At 39.4% G+C, this 21764-nt stretch overlaps 1 protein-coding gene across 18 annotated transcripts in view; it reads right to left on the reverse strand.

Moving 5' to 3' along the window:
• MEF2C (myocyte enhancer factor 2C) overlaps nt 1-21764 on the reverse strand; it is a 140965-nt gene that overhangs the window by 26690 nt on the left and 92511 nt on the right. For 13 of the 18 annotated variants that reach the window (XM_075020607.1, XM_075020595.1, XM_075020592.1 and 10 more), the window contains 4 exons: nt 11313-11372; nt 11030-11167; nt 4008-4194; nt 2805-2852 (listed from right to left, as the gene is read on the reverse strand). In XM_075020607.1, coding sequence (XP_074876708.1) covers nt 2805-2852; nt 4008-4194; nt 11030-11167; nt 11313-11372 — 433 coding nt within the window. Of the gene's footprint in view, nt 1-2804; nt 2853-4007; nt 4195-11029; nt 11168-11228; nt 11373-21764 lie in introns of all 18 variants that reach the window. The other 5 variants (XM_075020609.1, XM_075020606.1, XM_075020608.1 and 2 more) reach the window with 3 other exon arrangements.

The raw sequence follows: 21764 nt of genomic DNA on the forward strand, positions 1-21764 counted from the left end.
TTGAGAAGATAGTGCCAAAGACATTGCTGTGTTTATAATTTAGCAACTATACTAAATGTGAAGTTCACTCTAATTTTGTTGGCAGTTGCTACTATCACATGATAGAAACTATTCAATCAGTGTTTGGCTAAGAACAAATTTACTTTAATGAACCTGAGATAACCTTGGTTTAACTTAAAAATACCACTGATGGTATTTAGTTGTGTAGGATAATCAAGAAGTAGTCAGCTTTTTAAAGTTCTATTTATGTCTTGGGTTGACTCCCAAGGTAAATTGTGGATGATTTCAGGGTTATTCCTTGAAATAATCCAAACCAAAAAAATAACATACTTCTCAAAACACAAGCTTAACTAATCTTTTTCCATTTCTGATATTGCAGTTATAATGCAATTTGTTATAATGTGATTTGTTAAAGTAGTACAGAAACTGAGGCCTGGTGTTAGTAATCAAAAGTAGTTTCATTTTGTAATAGCAGAAATGAAACTCCTTAGACTCTTCTTCTTGGAGTATGTTATTTTGAATATATGCTATTTTTGGACACTGCAGAAAAATGCAAATTCATAATGTTCTAATTTGGCCAGAAACATGAACCCCAACAGATTAAACCACATGCTCATGCTACCAGCTTCTAAGATGCCAAACAGAAGGAAACACAGAGGTCTCTGTTTCTTGTGAAGAATGATGAACAAAGAGAACTTTTGATGTTTATTCTTCTGCACCCTAAAGAAAGAGGACTGTCCAAAATAGTGCTATTGTGGAATGATGCGACTAAGACAGAGGATTCAACCTTATAGTGACCTTTTCATCTTTCTTCAGCCCTGTATCAAATTCTTCCTACTGCTCTGCCTTTAAGAGATTTAGAAAACACTTCTTTAATGGTGTTTAAAGCTCTTATTGCCAGATAAAGAACAAAGACTATTCACACAATTAAATATTTATGATGCATTCCTAGCAATGCCCCTCATACATATGCCCCTCAAATCAATTGCCTACTCCAAAGTTACATTGCTTGAGAGTTTAATGCATAACACTGCGTGCAGGAAATACAAATTCTTAATTTGTAAGTAAATAATCAAGCTATCCCTCTTCCTACGCTTATATATGCTTTTAATATATTTCTGAGAAAAAAATGTATTTAGAAAGAACATAAATTTTCAGCTGGCGTATTGATATAGAGATTTTATTAAGCACAAGGATTATTAAGCTGAATGCGTGTGTAGGCAAACTTTTATTTCAGTATGTGCCCCTTTTAAGAGAAAACATTGCCTTCTTTACTAATTGCTTTCCAGCGTCTTTTTAAAGGAACAGGGAAACCAGGAACGAGGCAATGGTATTTCTTAATAAGACAGTAGAGGGAGCTCCTTAATAGGGTAATCAATTTCCTACCCGAGTCCCTCCGTTGTCATTCCTGAAGTTTCGACTGTGCAAGAGGTTAAAAGGAGATGAAATGCGAACATCTCCAGAATGAATCTTTCTTTAGCTGTGTTTCGCAGGCTAACAAAAGATAATTAACAAAACTATAATTTTCTATCGTGCTTTCTTTTTTTGAGAACAAAGGAGACTAATAGCTAAGTCCCTGTGGTCTGCCTTCCCTACTCCTAAATTAATACAAAATGACCCCTCAAAGCTTCAGCATACATTTAAAATGCCTTTTTGATACAATGCTGTGCAGTTTCAATTTTACTACAAATGCATCACACAAACATCTGTGACTCATCTATGCATGAAGATAAAAGGAGGGGTGGTCTAATGCAGGCTGGGAAGAGCCAAGAAAGAAAAGATCACTATATCCAGAATTTCTTTATAAGTAATTTTATGAGACATCGTCAGAATTGGCATATATATCAGCCTTGGATTATAGTGCACAAAATGGATCTTCCAACTATTTTTCCATACAGTTCTTTCTGAAAGCAGTTAACCCAGTAAAATTGGATGTGCTCCATGTTTTACCACTCAGCTTATTTTCTTCGAACATATGTGTTTACTTCTCAAACTGAAACAGTAATCTTGCCATTGTCTTTTGTAATCCGTATTTGTAATAATGCAACATTGCTGACATTGCTAACAAACCACTGAGTTTACTGAGCAAAGGGGACTACTCTGACAACATTGCTTTGATAACACAGACCTTAGCAAGTACAGTTTTCATTAGTTCTATAGGAGCAGGACTAAAGGGGCTAATCTTTTTCTCTGCATGGGTATTTTGAAAATCCTTGCCCTGTTGTGTACCAAAGCACTTAAGCAAATACATAAAACTAAGCTTAAGTTAATTACTGATTATTTAAGTAAATGGTAACAGATTTTGCTGACTAGCAATGGTCTTAGAGCAGGGGCGTGAAATCAAATCTGTGATCAGTAGATTGAAGTCTGATGAGTGATTGAAATCTTTCCTCAAGTTTAAATTCATAAAACAAAACCCCAATTCCACTAAAGTCAAAGGAAAAACTCCCTGTGACTTAAAAAGAATCAGGGTTTCTGACGCTGGCATCAGTAGAAGTTTTGCCTGAACAGGGCTATGCAATGGACCCAAAAGTTTTTACAGAAAGGCTAACGTGAAGGAAAACAGACATTTGTATCTGCGGAATTTGTTGAGTTGTAAGATTTTTGACACTGCTGAAAACAAGCCTCCTCCTACAAATAAGAGAAGCAGAAGTATCAACTCCCCATCCCCCAGCTGGGGGAATTAAACCGATGCCCATCACTTTCTAATATCCCACCTCCAATATGGAGCTATTTTAGGACTCAGCCTTTGAAGGAAGTCCTTTGTTCACCTAGAAAGATAAATATAAACTCTTTCTCTTTACCTGCACTGGTGCCAGCACCGGTTGTGAGGTCCCCACCCATCAGGCCACCTAGGGTGTTGAAATGAAATACTACAAATGAGCACGATAAATTGTAACAGGCAAACATTCAAAACATTTTCTCTAACTTCAGATGGCCTGCTCCAGTACCCACCACTGTTTTCCTCTGACTTTAATAGGCATCAGGTTGGACCCATAGTCATAAAAGTGTAATGTTTAATGTTACCCGTACGAGACATTTGCCTTCCAAGGACAAAATCGGTACTACACATCATTTCATCATTTTATTTTCATACTTCCACAGCATATGAAAAATCAATTATATTTGAAAGTTATGTATAGTAGACCTTCATTTGAAAACTATCTTTCCTTCAGTATTAGTCATAAAAGCAAAGGCTTCCACGTAGGATTGGGAGGAATAGTCTGAGGGTTCCTGGACAAGAATTTAACTCAGAAGCTGTAATATATATTTACATAGCTTTTAATTTTAATTTCCTCAGCCTTTCATAGACATTGACTCTAAGGATTTTTAAAACTTCTCTTTGCACTTGGGGACCTCAGATGGTTCTTTGAACCTGGTATACTTAAGGATCTTGATGTTCTTTCAGCCAGACAGATTGAACGAACTTAATCCCCATTTATCCTATTCAGAGGTGAGCCCTCATCATCACCAAAGCAAAGCCCAGCCTCTTGCTATACAAGGCACTCAAGTACAGAGCTCAGCTAACATTTACCCATCAAGGAACTTGTGAATGCATAAATAATAATAAAGTCTGCATTTAGCCTCTAGACCGATGATTTAAGTAATGAGTGTCCTATTTTACTTGCTTCAACTTGTTTGAGTTGGCTACATTTTCTCCCCTGCCCCCTTAAGCTTTATGGTATAGTGAGTCCTTGCATGAATTAAGTAGACAAGTTGCCTTTTTATGAAACAGCAAATTGTCTGCCCTTTTATCCTTTATTGATTTCCTTTAATCTTAGTCAATATTCAGCTTTTTCTAGAACTTTTTTTTTTTAAATTTTCTAAATTGGGAATAGAAACCCCTTTGGCTCTTCTTTTGATTTTTCAACACAGCAATTTTGGACAAACTGTTATGACTGGTAAAAACAGAGTTCTTGTTTCTCAGAGTACAGTTTAAAGTGACCTAAGGTGCAGAAGCAGCTGATAAAAGAGCATTTAAAGGGATGGGATTGAACAGAGCCTACCTGTGTTACCTGCACTCGGAGGCCGATGTGTCACGCCAGGAGACATGCTATTTCTTTGCAAAGAAGGATGAGCCAGCGGCAAAAGGTTGGGGTTTCCCAGTGAGCTGACTGGGTTACTGTATACCAAACTGTTGTGGTTGGACACTGGGATAGAAACTGGCATCTCAAAGTTTGGTGGTGGAACAGCCTGTACAAGCAAAAAAGGGAAACAAAGACGAGAATAGTACAGAAGCACAACAGTCTTCAAGTACAGTTACTCTATATTTAGTTGGAATATTTTGTAGTTGGTGGTTAAAATATTTACGCTCTCCCTCCTCCCCCAAGAGTCAAGAGAAGAGTTTCAAAAGAGTTACCAAGGCTTTTAAATATGGTATTTCAAATCATGATTCCAACTTCCTTTAATGCAGCTTGCACATTTAGTTTGTAAGAACTGGAAAGATTTTTTTCTTTTTCTTTTTTTTTTTTTTTTTTTGTTTAAAACAAACCCCTGCTTTATGAAGCTTAATTTTCTTTTTCTTTCCTTCCATGAAGTCGTAATTGTGCACTTGTGATATCTTAATCTAATGTCACAGATGACTGCAAGATCAAAGGTACATGATTATGATGACTTCGTTGCATGGATAAAAATTAGAAGGGGTGGAATGCAAAAGGGAAAGCTTTAATTTCAGCTTATGTTGCTTTAGCAACCAGAATGATCCCAAATCATGTTAAAGGCACCAACACAGTAAATTACCTTTTTTTAAAAGTTTCTATCTTAGCTTGGAGGGGCTTAAAAGAAACAAAGTTATACTCTGGGACAGGTAGCAAATACAAGAAGTTCAGATACACACCAGTCTTTGGGTTCTTTGTGTTTGGGGGGTTTTTTGTTTGTTTGTTTTGTTTGTTTTGTTTTTTCCGGTTGGGTTTATTTGTTTGTTTTGATTTGTTTTGGTTTGGTTTGGTTTGTTTTTGGGGGGGGTTAGTGGTGTTTGGTGACACCTTTTCAATACACTGTTTTCATGCTTTAAGGCACGATCCTCTCCTGAGCCAACTTCCTTTGCAAGAATCCCTTTCAAAAAAGAGCCAAATTATGGACCATTCTGACAGACCGTGTGAGGACATGTAGTACCTGATTCTCACTATGCTCCCAGAAAGCTCAACTCAGGTTTCCTTGGTTGGCTGGTGGGTTTGTTGTTTGGGGTTTTCTTGGGTGGCAGTTGCCTGAATTTCTTTAAAATTTATGACTCTGGTGGCATTCAAATGCATTAGAACTCCATATTTAATTTACTTGTTTTCAAAATAATTAATTTCTTGCCTTTGTGAAGGGAAAGAAAACTTTTTCAGAATTACCTGACAGCATTTTATGTATTCAAATACTTGAATGCAAATGAAGTACCCCTTAATTCACCATTTAAAAATCTTATAAGCTTCAAGAGTCTAAACCCATCAAAAAATTCTTTAAACTAGCCTTGTAACAGCTTCAGAGGGAGCAAATTGCAGATTTTAAATTTGTTGTTGGCAGCTGATAGTCCTGGTAAATCTTTAAGTACCTAGAGGGAGTACGTTGAGAGCTGGACACATAATCTGCTGTGTCAGGGAACAGAGGCACCCTGACCTTCTGCCACCCACACGTCTCTTCTCTGGCTGGCCAGAGCTGTTGTCTGTGCCCTGCGTATTACAGTGCTAGCCATCAAATTACAGTTATCCCTTAAGTTTCTTTTTTTTTTTTTTTGTCCTCTCCCCTTCCTAGGCGCAGACATAATTTTGCTCTAAATATAGAGGAAACATTTTGCTTAACCACCGAAACACACAGCAAGATTTTAGTTCAGCATATGATGTGAAGGATATGTTACACAAATGCCTCGGGACTTATTTCAAGGTGTTAATTTAGCTCTGAAACCCTCTACGTAGCTGTGGCCTGGTTTTGTGAGAGATGGCCGTAGCATAACGGCTGAGATCAGGTTGGGAGCTCGAGTGGACGGACCTGCTGGCATTGCTCCCCAGGTGGGAGGCTGCACGCTGGGGCTCGCCTCCCTTTGCTGAGAAGCTGAAATGCACCCCAAGGGCCATATTCTTCCATAGAGCTGACTGGTTTAAGTAGAGGTGGGAAGGGGACGAGAGGTGTCTTGGTGTTCAGTGTGTAAGGAACAAAACTACACTTTCTGCTAGGTCTGTGTAGGGATTGTGAAACATACTAATGTTTGTGTCTCACAAACAGAAAAAAGAGAATAAATGATTACGTGACGAAAAATGTAATTGCTGAAGTATGCTCTTTCAGAAGAAACCTTTTTACGCCTGCAGATGTGCTGACAGGTGAAGTCCAGCTCACTAATTGCATGTGTCACTTGCCTTTCAAAGGAAAATTTACAAAGTACCTAGCACAAGGAGTACCAGCGTATGTCACAACTGAGGTCTAGGGCCCTTGGAAATAGGTTCACATAGCATAATCTGAAACATCTTATCAGTCTGAAGGTATGTTTTGAAGCAAGACATTCTCCTCACTGGTCACAGATGGACCCAACAGGTTCCCAAATCCCGTGTAAGTCAGAAGTGCATGGCTGTTCCTGGAGCTCAAAATCAGCTGCTGCTGCTGGTTTCTGCCTTTTCAAAAGGTTTTAGCCAGTGAATTCACATGAGGAGAGATGACTTAGCTCCACCTCCAGCCTGACGTGAGACACGAATAAGGTAACACGGAGTCCCTTGTTATTGCAACGTTCGGGGCTGTGGTGGAGAACCCTCTGCCTGTTGGCTTTGAGCTCATGATCCTGTCTGCCCGAGTGCCAGCCCATCTCAGGTTGAGTATCACCCACTGGGGAGCACTTTGCACAACGTCTTCTTCACCTCTGTCATGAGATCTGTGAACTCTGCCCTCCGAGCCTGGGTGGACATCAGTATTGCCTCTATTTTCTTAACTTCTCTTCCTAATCCAAACTTCTATTGAGTTATCTAAACTAAAACACGGGTACAAATGCAGGTCTGAAGGTCTTGCTAATCCTCAACAGGCTTGTCTGCTTTCATCATTACATTCTGTCTCTCTTCCATGTACAAACCAAACCCTTCAAGGGCTGGAAACTTCTTTTTCTATGTTAGTACAGCACAAAAGAGCTCCAGTCTTGGTTGCTCTTGTGGCTGCTAGTCTCCCTAGTCATCACTGAAATATAAAAACATTGCTGAAACAGTTACTTAGCTTTCATTTTGTCATTTTAAATACATTTTTTTAAACTAGTTAAATTATTTTCTTAATTTCTGTAGTAATGGTTTCATATTCACTATTTTACCTACTATCTGGATATACCTACTTCTATTTACAGAGTACTTCATAGGCAATTTTATCAGGGCAAAGTCAGTTTACTCTCTGCTTTGCAGCACAACACACATTATGTCTGGAATATAGTAGTTTTTATTTCTTCTCCTCAGTAGTGAAAGGTTAGAGAGAGAAGTTTGTCAGGATAAGCACCACTATTAAACAGTAAGTCCCCAGCAACAGTTTTGCTCTGGTTGCCCAAATTTTGTTACAGTCTTACATTTACTTCACCAAGAACTGCAGCCTCCTGCAGATTCCCTAGTCATTCTTGGTGGTAAGTCACGGGGCATATCTATTCCAGCTACGCCTGGTGGACTTTAAAGCTTATGATGCACTTGCGTAATATCTATATTAGTAAATTAAACTTGCCTAGAAACTGAGGCCATCTGAGGCCACAAAGCAGTCCATGTCCATACTATTAAGCTTTCTCAACCTCAAAAACATCATGACTACATATAAACTGACAATTGGGAATTGTTCCTGGCCTGGGCTAACTACCAAACAGAGCTAAGAAATTGTCTGGGAGAGCATTATTTGGTGGGTGCCAAAAGCATGCCAGGGACTGTTCAAACAATTCAGGGCAGAGATAAGCACCTCCCGCTGCCTCGGTATGTTCTTTGCCATTTGCTAATTTACTAACATAGATGAAGCCTTACTCTTAATGTGTACGCAGCTTGCCATATTTTGCCATTTTTTTTTTTTTTCTTCTTTTTTCCTCTGTCTTTTCACCTTTGGACACAATTGCCAAAGAGGGCAGATGGCTCACCTGAGAGGGTACCGCTGGTGTGCAGCACACACTGTGTCAGCCGTGTGCTCCACAAGCTGTGGTACGTTGTGCAAAGCAAAGCGTTGGGGACTCAAACCCCTTGGAAATTAATGGACCAAACATTCTGTGTTAAATATTGTTTTTATCCCTCCCATGTTCAACCAGGCCTTCATTTATTTAGAGACAGAGATACTTATAGCTCCCTTCTAGTGGACTATTTCTGTCTCCTCTGCTTTCATCACTCTTATGAAAACTACAAATAAATGTCTAATTATTATCAGATGTTTTAGAACAATATAAATACTTATCCCCAGAAAATTATCTGAGGAAACATTATTGGCCTTAGCTGTTAGGAGCAAAAGCCAATTTTGTTTTCATTTGGCAGCAGCTTTATTCTGTTACAAGACCAGGCACAGGCATTGCATTGTTTTATATATTTTGTAAGTAGTGATTTAATGACTTGACTTAGTGACTTTTTGTTCAATTTTGCTTTCTTCCCCCCCAACTTTCTTGGCTACATTTGATGATCACAAGTAAATGAATGTAACTTCCCTGACTTCCCTGAAGTTATACTGATTTGCACAGTTAGGGAAATTAACGTATACACTATAATATATAATACATATATATAAAAACATATGTCAGATTTGCAAATTTCCATTATGCACTAGCTTTGAGCTCTATCTTGCTCATTACATCTTGGCTTATGCCAACAGAAGGAGCTCCAGTTGCATTAGGGGAGAACATCTACTGATTCTTCCTTTTGTGGTAAGCAGCTTGATGGAGCACACAGACCTTGAGCTCTGCATGTGAAGTATTCAAAGAAGGGATATCCTGTCTTACGTGAAAAGAAATGCTAACATTTTGCAGTTCTGTATCTCTGAAGCATCTCTGAAGTAATTTCACAAAAAGATAATACACTGCACCTTGTAACACCCTTGCAAGGTAGGAAGTTACATTATACCCAAAATACAGCTCAGGAAACCAAGTTAATTACCATGTTAATAGCTGAAGTAGGACTATATTTGACATCAAAAGGTTAAATTTAATGAAATAAACCAGAGGGAAAGTCCATTGATTTTTGGGAGGACAAAAGTGATGTGCCGTGTTTAGATTAAGTGTGTTGTTTCTAATTCCTAAGACTTTCCGAGTTTTATAGAAAGGATCATTTTCCCAAATGCTTATGGACATAAAGAAAGTGATAGAACTCACTATCACAGGAATGACTTTTTTTCCAAGGGTTTTTTTCATGTCTTAAGATTTCAAATGTTTATAACATGTGCTGCTTTGTTGGAACAAAACCAAGTAGCATGACAGAAACAGAGGATCTGAAGGACCATCCCAAACACAATTTTTAAGGTAGCTTGTTTAAATACTATCTGATTGAAAATTCCGTCACTTTGATTTGAACAAGCCAAAAGGTCATCCTTGAAAGAAAGGAATGGCAATTGCTAAGATTTTGATGTGAAAAAGGGTTAAGCATTCCAGCTTATAATGGTCACCCTAAATGTTGCAGTCATCGTTTGTCAAACTGAGTTCCATCTTGAGCAACCAAATTCATGGTGACAGCTTTAGAGCTTTTTTTTTCTGAGAAAAACAGCTATGCAAAAGAAGCGAATAAAAAGGGAGGTAATAAAAGATGGAATGTATATGTATTCCTCTCTGATATTTTATATACATGTTGTCCATTCCAAATACTGATTTATCAAATTTGGTGCCTCTCTGGTCTCTAGGAAAATCTTATTTAATTTTTTTTGGTAAAAATACATTTGCCATGATGTGAGAATTTCTTCAAATTTTAATTAACTTGAGTGAAAAGCTTTCTGCTGAGAATTAATGGAAAGAACAGCTACACTGCATGAGGCAGAATCTGAGCATCCTTAAGAGGTCTCCTCGGCTTAGGTATCAGATTTTGTATGCACAATTGACTAGCACTACAGAAGAGACTTTGCTCATTCTGGGTATACAGACATCCTTTTTGGCAGCTAACCATACAACCTACTTGTGGGAATGAGGAATGAACACATCCAAATGATCTCTTTTAGAAGCAAGCAGTTACCTATGCAAATTCAGATGCTTCTTTGGACCTGGGCAAATCTTTGATTTGCTATTTTCTCTTGCACGCACATTTGGAAGAAGGGCCAAACATAACCTCCAAACCTCCACATTCTTTTTGTTGGATTTAAAAATATAATATCAAACATAATGACAAAGTATTCTCCCCTTGTATGTCTTGTGCAAACAAAATAGCACATGCAGAGTTATTTCTCTTAGATATCTGGCAAGGCATCTGACTGATGGTTAGAAATCTTGACTTGGTTAAAACAAAATTTAGCTCATGTTAAAGCATTAAAGAAATGCTGATGAGGTCAAAGCAAATTCTCTGATAAAGCTGTAAAATCACCCCAACACACAAACATGTCTGAATCCTACCATTAGGCTCTCATGCAGTCTGTTTCTCTGCAGCGAGCAAGTAGCTGTAACCCTTCAGTGCTGCAACTGAGTTTAGCAGAGACACTTGAGAACTGAAGTGACACGCACAGAACACACTAATTACTATATATAAAGGAATTTCAGTTCTACATCTTTTTTTCTATATCACCACAGAAAGTATTCTGTGGGTTTGTTAGCCTGTCCACAAAGAAACATTTCCATTGTTATTTTTTAGATATAATTTAGGCGAGTGGTGTGGTAAAACAGTTCTGTAAATCAAGTGAATATAATGTATATATGTATATTTCACTTCCTTCTGTAGGTTTCACCTATAGTAGGCTTTGTCTGTGTGTCAGAGGTAGAGACTTGGAAGAAAAATATGTTGTGTGAAATTTTCTGACCACAGTGTTTAATTATATATTGGGCTATTAAAGCCTGTTTCCAGCTGAAATGTTTTCCTTAAGAAGCCAGAACTGAAAGGGTTATGGTTTGTTACTGCAGCAGTTATCAGCAGACAGCCATCTAACCTTTGGTACTTACAGGTATTTTATGGCTCTTGATCATATTATCAAATTCTTCATTAATTTTTTTGTATTTTTCTTCAGTGCGTGGGGTGAGAGCGTAAGAGGAGTCAGGATCGGGGCTTTCACAACCTTTGTTTTCTTTCTTGTTCAATGCCTGCCAGGTTCAGAGAAATATCAAAAAGTAAAAAAAATGAAAGGGAGCTTAGAGTACTTACACATAATCTTTGCCTGCTGATCATTAGATCAATATCTTCATTAATTTTTCTGTACTTGTCCTCAGACTCAGGGCTGTGACCTACTGAATCGTCTGCATCGGGGTCTGGACTGTCACAGCCATTAAGTCCTTTCTTTCTCAATGTCTGAAATACATAATTTGGAAAGTTCAATCCTTGGCACAAGCTGCAAGAAAGACTCAGCAGTGTTACAGTAACACAAACAGCCCAGCAGTGGAAGGTTTTACACTATGCTTTAGGGAAAGAAAGTGACTAGGGATCCACATAGATGCTGTAGGTCTCCAATTACAAGCGGCCAGAGAGGACCATACAGACCTCTTTCTTCTGAAACTGGAATCGGTCAATAAAGAATGGAGATGGCAATCTGGCAAAGTGCCTGATAGTACCACCCCCCAACCATGTCCGATAGCATTAAGAGGTTAAGATACCCACCCAGAATGCAATTTATTTTAAGATATTTATCCATTTGAAATGAATGAACATTAAAAGCAAAGGACGTGTACACAGTGGAATACCCCGGTGTTTTCCTTTTCTCTAAATAAAGATACAGGAGAAAGAAACGAAAAAAAAACCCAACAAACCTGCAACAAAGAAAGAAGAGTACCTAAACTGAATTCTGGCTTTGAATTAGATATAAGGTGTGACATTAGCAATGCCCCGCCATTCCTAAGTGTATGCTTTTGATAGGACAAGAGGGAGGGCAGAGTTGCTAATGTGGCTGTGAAATACTGATTAAGAGCTTCTAGACATGGTGTTTACCTTTTATTGACTCCAGTTACAGTGCTACAAATGCACAGTGCTGAAGCTTAATGTACAGGAAAAAGCACTACTATAACTGTTGCTTAGTGAAAAGTCAAACCAGATGAATTTCAGGTTCAGCAGCTCAAATCAATCTTCACAATCATGACCATCATCACCAAGATAAATAACGGAGACAAAAAAGCTTAAAAATAGAGTGAGATCAGTAGCTAACAATTCAGAATGGTTGCCTGGCCTCACATAGGTTTTAACCGATCTACCTTGACAGATCACCAAAGAACACTCATTAAGGTAAAAGAATATGAGAAACAAGTCTTTGTGGACTCCCCAAGTACAAGCAATAGTACACAAAGTCAATATTTGTAAGATTTCTCAAATTCAGCTTGAAGAATATCTCAGTCATAAACTCTTCAGAGAGTCCATTTGGCTGTCTATAAACTTTATTAGACAGCTTGCAGTTAATTCTGAGTTGCAACCTGGCTAAGCAATCTGAGTTACAACATATAGATCACATAGCACCCTTGTGTTAATAAGTGGCTATGCTTGTGCTGTGTATTAGTGTGGGATACTCTAGCTGGTTTCTTTTTGCCTTCTCAGAACAGCTGCCTCTAATCTGAGCTTTTTGTTCCTTTTGGAAAAGTACATCTCCTAATAATTTTCTTTATGGGAATGCCCAGTTTACCACCGTCAAACCCCTCAAGTATTATAATGTCATACCTTGTTTCTGTAGTATTGTATTTATTTAATAAAAATTAGACTTCATTTTCTGCATTTTACCTGAGACTGAAGAACAGAACCCTCTTATTCCTGCAAAAGTTATAAAGCTGTTCTCTTTGTGGAGACACACCCCCTGAACCTCACATTTTCATCAAGTCAGCAAAGTGATGGCGATCTGCCCTAATAGTTCCGAACCTTCCAAACTCATGTCGTGGACCTCTGAAACAGATTTAGGCAACTGCGAAAGCTGGCTCAATGTAGATCTTTCTTTTTAAACCTCGTATCTATACAGACTTCACGTCTAATCCCACGAGCTACTACTGACACACAGACAAAACTATAAATCCTTTGGAATCAAACCTTAAGAAGCTAAACCAACATGAATGATTCTCTACACTTCTTCCCCACTCCCTCTTATCGTTCTTTTATCTTTTAAATGTTAACTAGCAGAACAGACATAGTCATGTATGATTTGTACTGCTACTAGCTTGAAACAAGCCAATTATAAAGAGGGTTTTGCAAGCAGCTGTTGTTTGATAGATTTAATAGATACAATATGATATATAAAAGTGAAATTTCTCTTTTTACATCTGAATAACTGATCTCAATTAATGTTCAACTCTTCATGTAAGTCCAAAAGAGTTGTCTTCTGAATACATAAAATATTCTGTTTTCGAGATGCATTGGATCAAGGTGGCCAGACATGAAACCCAGATCAGCACTCTTGGGACCTTTTCTTGAGCTCATCTGAGCCACTGATGGAGTCCTGCTAATTCACATGGAGTGTCTGAGGAATGATGCTGATGTGAGCTGGATTGGACGGCATCCTCAACTCCAAGCTTTGAGATGACAGTCCAGCTCCTCTATTTACAAATGGCAACTACCTCTTTTTTACCCAGAGGTCAACACAGCTGCAACTGAATGGGCATAGGTGAGGAAAGGTAGCTGCACAATTGTTATCCTACCAGACAACCCAGATCAAGAGCAACATGAAGAGACAAGAGGGGGAATGTTTTGCCACTTCTTTGAATCTTTTCCTCTCCCAGATCCTTGTCTGCTGCATTCACATGGCTGCGTCTGGGTGAAAGAAGATCCACCTTGTCCTCAGCACACTCACAATGTCCTAAAGCTCTGCGACTGTCTACTTAGCAGTCATATGAAATAGTCACTTCTGTGGTTTGTAAAGGTGCAAGAATGCACTGCCATCTTTCAGTTGTTCAGAGGAGGAAAGGCAATGTAACCCAATGCATGTCTTGCAGCAGTCTCTGAAAAGAGACCAGACTCCCTCCCAACACAGTAATGTTTTTATTTTCATACATTTTTTTTTCATACCCTTAGAAAGCAGGTTTCTGTGGCACCAGGCAGAGAATAAGCAATCTCTATTTAGACCAGAAAAGCCAAAGACCAAATTTAGTAAAATCGTGTTGGCATTCTACCCAAAATTAACTTCAGCTCTAAAGAGTAGAGGCAAACCTTTCCCTTGCAAACACCATCAATCCATGTGTTTGGCTGCTATCTTGGTTGAAATGGCTAATCAAGCTCACTAATGCAGTGCACTTTTTCCCTGCCCCTTGTCCCTTTGTCGTGTCCCTGTCCCCCCCCAAAGAAAAAAGGAAAAGGAAAGGAAAAAAAGAATGTGCTTCAGCGAGTTGTGGTAAGGTTAGGCAACAGAAATTTTCACAAGTGTGCTGCAGTCAGAGGCACAGCTCCTAGCTTTGTGAGTGCTGGAACTAAATGCCTGGATGCCTGTGAATTGCATTTTGGGGTAAAGTGCAATATCCAGAGAAGCTTTTCTGTGGCTGGGTCTTTTGGGGCTTCTTGTGCCCCCTACCCATTTTTCTGCTGATTCTTTGTTGCTTCTGTGTGTAAGGACTCATGCTGCAACACTGCCTTCAGCTGGGTGCCTTTTCTGGGAGTAATTTCTGGTTCTCTTTTTCTGCACAAGAACACATAATTTTAATGAAACTTGTTGGAATTTCATTGTCTGTGAGACCCCTCCTTTGTGCCAGATTTGCTTGGCACTGAATAAAAAATGAAGAAATTATAAGGGAAAAGACAGGAGAACAGACTGGTAGACTGCACAGGCACATGAACACACTCACTCACATACACAGTTCTCTGGAGAGGAGAGCAGACTGAAAGTGACACACTTATCCTCTGCACTAAGGTCCTGGGTGGTATTCAGGACAAATATAATGATCCTCAGTATCTTAGCATTATCTCTCGCTTCTCAACATGCCGGCTACAGTTTTGCCTATTCTATTGCTTTGTTTGTAACTTTATTCTCCTCCACATCATTACCTACCACATTATACTTCCCATAAAGGTCCTTTATTGCTGTGCTTCAACACAACACAACACAAAGTTGGTACAGCACACCTAGAAGGGGCACAGACCAGTATCTAACTGATCCATCCTTATTCAGAAGCTCTCTGGGCTCCATGTTAATTTTTCCTCTTTTTTGCTCTGTGTCACCTCTTGAAAGCAGAGGCTGGTTCTGGATATCAGAGACAACTGGAGTCATGACGAAGACTAACTGGGTTTTAGCAGGCTAGAGTCTTTGACCCAGTCTTGCAGTGATTTAGAAACCATTTTTCTTACCATGTTAAGCTGTCATAGCCTCTTACAAACCCTGGAAAATAGCCAGACCTATCGCATCCTCTTGGAGATTAGCTAGTTTCCAAAGCTTTAATGACTATTCAGGGAATTTTTAAGAGGATAAAATTACACAATTGTATAGTGCATTGCATTCTAGAGAACCCCAAGCCAGATTTCAGCTATTTTTAAAGAAAATAAGCCATTTTTGAACTACGGAAGCTCCACTTCTTCCAAGCAATTAAACAAGTAATTATATTGGACTCCAATAACCTAAAATCAGCCAAGGCATTTGAAAAACAAAATGGTTAAAGGAAAACAACCTTTGGCTGAAATCTCATATGCCAGCAATTTAGCCTAAATCCTGCTCTATAAATCTCAGAGGAGAAGTGCTGACTTAGTGACATACTGGCTGCTGTAAAATGAAGTATAAACAACTATTTACTTTCATTTCATGCAAAATTTATCATCACTACAAAAGCACAAAAGAAAATATGGCACTAACAGCCAGGTCTGATTTTATCAAGGCAATGGAAATCATTGCAATTTGAAGGCTTTTGAGGAGGAAAAGCCTTTCATTTTCCTAATCCAGTCTCTGTTTCTGCAGTACTATCCTCTTCTTTTAGCATTTTTTTAACAGGAAGAGTGGGGAAGGTTAGAAATTAATTTGTTTTTCATCCTATCCTTTTGTTTGCTCATCTTTGTAGAGGGGCATCTCCTCTCTTCTTAATAAGTTCATCTGCTGTGGAACTGCTCCCCACAACACTCCAGGGCTTGAGAAGCCACAGATATCTGGTCTTGGAAATGCTCACAATATAGCTGCCCAATTAAAAAGACCGGGTCAGTCGATAAGGTCCCCAAAAGGTTCAGACCAGCCCACTCTGTCTGTTTCATTTTGATATCCTCTGCAAAAAAGACTGAACTATTGCAAGGTTAATCACTGTCTTCATTTGCATAGTAAAATGTGTGATCTCACTGGTTCTTCATCTGCAATCAAAATTTGTCAAATTTGGAAAATCAAAATCTGGAAAATCTGGAAAAATTCAGAATTACAGGTCTACTTCTACAAATTCCTGTATCTGTTATGTTGTGTAGAAGCCACCACAATGATCTCTAACTGATAACCCCACTAGCGACCATGACAATCCACAGAGTTGTAATTTGGTAAATTATATTCCACTCTCAGAAGACAAAAACCACAAGTGCCCTCCATTTTCCACTATCACTTTCTTTCCTGTATCTGGATGGGATAAATCTTTTAGCCACAAATGAAAAATGGTTTGATGTCTTTTTTGCTCACTGGAGCTACATATCTACATGGCAAGGCAGACAATAGCCAATTACAAAGGAATGATATGCTATTGTGTTCAACTGCTTTACTATTTATAGCCATTCCAAAGAACATGGCCAAATTTATGGAGGCCCCCAAAAAAGCAGAAAATATTTAGATCATGGGCCTGATTAATTTAAGCTTCAGTTTGCTCTCTGTGCAACAGAAACATTAAAGTTAGAAAGTGTTGAGTGAAGTCAACCTTCACTCTCTTCTCCTGCACAGTTATATAATGATGAAATTTTATGATGAAATTGCACGATACAATGTATGGTGTAATCAAGTAATGAAAGGTTCTAGTGAAATGAAAAACACAAAGAGGAACAGATAGGTTGCTATGGGAACCACCCATCTGAATTCCCTGACTTCTGTGTAACTAAAATCTCAAATTTTATGTTCCATTAATGTAGAGTTCTTAGATTTTTACATTTAATAATGAACATAAACTAGTATGCTGGTACTAATGTACTTTAATTGCGTATTTAGGAGAATCAGATAAAACATTATTATACTTACTGTTATCTAACAAGCTCCAGAGAAAAAAAAAAAATGTATACCAGTAACACAGAAAAATGGAACATTTATTACCTCTTTTGTATAAATCATAAAATGCTTTTGTGGTTTATACTCTTTTTGAAATAAGCTACAGGGCTTATATAATAGCTGAAGCTCTATAACCACGTTAACCTTTTTGTTACTATTTTATTTTCACCGAAGTTTCAAAGAAAAAAAAAAAAACTTCCATTGTTTGGTCCTGTACGTCTGTCTTCTTCAAATGAATACGCATGAGTGTGCTTTTCACAACAATACACCAAGCCCTCTGCTTGGATTTGACTCTTACTTTTGCATGCCAAGTGAATATTCTCTCCTCCTTCAAGTACCTTCTCTAATCACACCTCTTGTGAAACCAAACAACGCCGACACCCTTCGCCAGTAACATCTGCTGCTCTTTGCTTCCGAACGATCGACCGGCGTGTTACGAATGCTTGTACGCGTGTGCTGCGAGCTCATCAGGACATGAGGTTTCTACCTGCTTCCCGAGCTCCGTCTATTCCACTCGCGCTCTTGACGTGTGCCAAGGCCTATCTACGGTATTTTGTAACACCAGCACAAAAAACAAACGGATCCGTGTTTTTCCAAAAGGGAGCTGGGGCAGCGCGATTTTTTGGCTTCTTCGCTCCCCATCGCTGTGCTGTGCGCCTTGGGCACGGGGGAGCTTTGCAGGGCAGCGCGCCTGGTGCATCCCCCGGAGCCGGGGCGATGCGCAGCCCTCCGGAGGGGCAACCTGTTGGCTCCGACCTTGCCGTCTGTGGCGGACTGGTCATCCTCACCACATCTCCGGCTGCCTCTCTCCTGCGTCCGTATGAGAGAGGACACCTTGCCGTCTGGCCGCCGTGCCTGGTTTACCCCTCTGGAGAGGCGTTGAGGCTGGAGATGGGGAGATGGCAGAGGGCTGCTCTCTAAAAGAGGCCAAGCACAATCCCTTCCTTTCATGTTCAATCCTACCCGCTCGCCAGCGCTTTTCTATTTGGTATTGACTTAAATTACACAGGCAAGTTTGGCTTTGTAAGTATAAATAGAAGTAGGATATGTCAGATTCAGAGATCTCATAGCAGCTAATCTAAACCATGTATCTTTCTGGATTTTCTCAGAAAGAAACAAAAGAGAATCACACGAAGACACCGGCATTAAAGCTTTGTGTTAAAATTTCTGGCAATGCACACAACTAAGCTTACACCCTCCTATGCTCACAATTGTTTCATGGGACACACAAAAGACTTCTGTCTATCACTGCACTTGTAGACTGTTTTTTCTTTTTTTAAAAAAAGAATTTTGATCTGAATGAGTCCCAAGGTTCTAAGTAAGGATATTTTTTCATCCTTCAGGCTTATTCCCGTCTGTCGTCGTGGCGCAAAAGGTCTGAAAACCCCACCAATCCCCCCCCCCCGCCACCCCGCAGCCAGCTGACATACGATTCCTACGCCAACCCTCAATGGAAGGGATCACGTTTCCCCGGCCTTGACAGAGGAGACGGTCGGCAGAACCCGTCCGAGGCCGCCGGGAATCCACGGGGGGAGCGGAGCATCAAGTGACTGGCGGCACCGGCCGGCACGATGCGACCGCAGCAACCCGTCGGGGAGCTGGTCCCCGTCCCGGCCGCAGCAATGCCATGCATCTCCGTCATCCCCACCTGTCAGCCACGGCACCTGCTGCCCCATGGCCGTAGATGGCTGTCCCCAAGGACGCCGCGCTGATTGGGGACGTGCTACACTCACAGACACGACGGCCAACCCGCTTGGGTTTTGGGTTTTTTTTTTTTTTTTTTTTTTTTTGTGGCGGGGGGAGTGGGGTTGGGTTTTTCTTCACCCGTGCTGCTGTCACACTTCTTGGCTCTCATGTGGTTGCAGCCTACAGGAAGACAGCATTTGCGCTTTACAGATATTTATACATAAATACATGTGTGTATATATATCTCTATACGTATATTTATACATACGCATACACACCCTCTACTAGATCGCTTCTCAGCACCTTTTTGTTCAAGTCTAGAGGGATTTTTTAGAAGTCTTCACGCATAAGCATGGCCAGCCTCTGTTTGCTATGATACAGTATAACACCAGCTTAATATTGCTGGTGTGTTGGATTAGTGGAAACAAAAAAAGGGATGTGCTTTTCTGACAAGATTGGCGTTTCCTAAATAATGAATTCACGTTTGGGATTAACCAGAGTTGTTAAGATTAGTGACATAAATAATGCTATGCTGACCTAGTTGTGATTACAGCTTCTGATAAAATCACCTCCAAAGGTCTGTGAGATTTAAAAAGAAAAAAAACCCCCAGCCTTGGACAAACAAAATTCCTTTCAAGCTTTTGTCAAAATTTACTCTACTGTCAAATGCACCCTCTACACCCAAAGGCTGTGTTAAAATGAAACTTCTGTGCAGCTGTTTTTTAAACCTGTACTTTGAAGAGAGAGTCAAATTCTGCTCTGTTGTGTTAAAAAAACCTGACAACTTCCCAGACACTGGCTGTCAGTGCCTCCTGCACAAAATTAGCAGGTTATTTACTTAGATTAGAGCTATTCTCAGGAAACTTGTGTTTTAGGGATGGAATAATTATCACCACTCTTTGAGCACCCCAATGATTATACCCCTTACTGAGGGTTCAAAGGCACTGTTTTGAGTAATGGAAATATAGAAGATGTAGGTAAGGTCAGAAAACTTCAGCTTGCTCTCCTGTTCTTCCCACCACTCTTTAGGCATGCTGCCCTGCCCATAAATGTGTGCTTTCTTCTGCAGAATGAAGGCTAGCACCACTGCCTAGCGGCAAATACCTTGTTTTCCATCCTCTAACTGGGAAGGTGGATTTACAGAAAATAGAATTCCACTATTTCTCAAGACTCAGTATTCGTAGAACGACTCCATAAAGACAAAACAACCATATTCTGGCTCCTTCCACTAGTTTACTGGCAGGAGCACCACCAGTCTGCCAGCAGACCCAGTCTGCCAAGGGGTGCAAAAAGCACCTAAAGCCAAAACAGATGCATCTCTGACTCGCCTCTTGCCCCTTGGCCCCAGCATAATATGAGTCCATTATACCCTCTACTGATTTTTCAAAACCGTTAAAGTGTATGAAGTATTTAAGTGGCCAGTTTTTTTTCTAAGCTTTATTGAGCATATTTAAAATAGAAGAAGATATTGGAGAGACATAGTGTATTTGATTTGTACTAGGTTTTGCTGCCAGACAGAAAGTATATGAATGGAAAAATAAACTTTACAGTAGTTCAGCAGAATCATCTCAGCTTCTTTGGGGAATATGAGGCCACTTAAAAATAAACACTGTAATCATCAACAGGTTGTTATTTCCCTCCTTCTTTTTATGTTCATCTATCTATAATCCTTCTCCACTGACTCCAGCCCTTCCAGATGGAGCATTGCCCTCAACATTTTCATTTGTGTCTAATTTAGTCAGACATATACACAAATACAAGGCTGAAGTCAGATCTCATTTACACTAGTGTAAATCTGTAGCTGGATTTGGAACAGCTGTAAAGACACCAGTTGAGTTATTCTAGATGTACAGTGGTGTTACCAAGTCTGTTACATCAGTGTTACTATCTCTTCAAACATACAGTATTTGAAATATGCAGGGCTTAATATAAATGACTGCAGAAACAATTAACTATTTCAAAGGCAGCTGGTGTTTTTCCATGATATAAATGGGAACCTTTAATGCTAAATGCCATATTCAAAATAGTTGAGAAATGTGACATACAGAGTAACACATATATTTTACAGAATCTTTTGTCACAAAAACATTACAGAAAGAATGGCAGCTGATAGGGAATTATACTTCACATATATTTTGAGCATTTTCTATGTTCTAAAATATCCCAAAGAGATTCTTAAATCATATGATTAAGGACTGCTTCACACGTCACTAAAATGCAACCACCCTGGGGTGAATATATCGTCAACTTGTGTAGCTACGCTAGCTCATGAAGTTTTCAGGAGCAGAAATGATATATACCTCAGACAAATAAAATTGTAACGTATGATATTAAGTTACTTGGGATGGAATTTTTCCTAGACCATGGGACAAACACCTTCACCCTTAACCATGGGGCCAGGGAATCTCTGATGACCACAACATTTTGCTTTTCCATTTCATCTGAAACAGAGCACCTCCAGCAGCACTGAACTGGTGCAGTACTGACTCAGCAGTGAAAATGCCACCCACTGAGACAAGAACACCATTTCCTTCAGCACCTGGGTTTTCTTTGGAGGTCTCCCATAAAAATCTTGAATGTATCAATGTTCTGAACAGATTTTTTTTTTTTTTTCAATTTGAACATTTATTTTACAGCAGATCAAATTACAGGGTATTACAAGAAATGGTACCAATATGACAATGGGCAAATGTTGCTGAATAGCAGTTCCTTTTAAAGGAAAAAGAACATTCCCTTTTATTTTTATAGTACCATAATTGTTTTATCCATTGGTAAAAATGCCCAAATCAATATATTTTTTAAAAATGGTGAATTATAATAGAGGTTAGATCTCTGAAACTCTAGTCTCCTGTTTCTTTGCAGGACGGAGGCCTTAAATAGCAACAAAG

The sequence above is a fragment of the Buteo buteo genome, chromosome Z (assembly GCF_964188355.1).
Source record: "Buteo buteo chromosome Z, bButBut1.hap1.1, whole genome shotgun sequence".
NCBI lineage: Eukaryota > Metazoa > Chordata > Aves > Accipitriformes > Accipitridae > Buteo > Buteo buteo.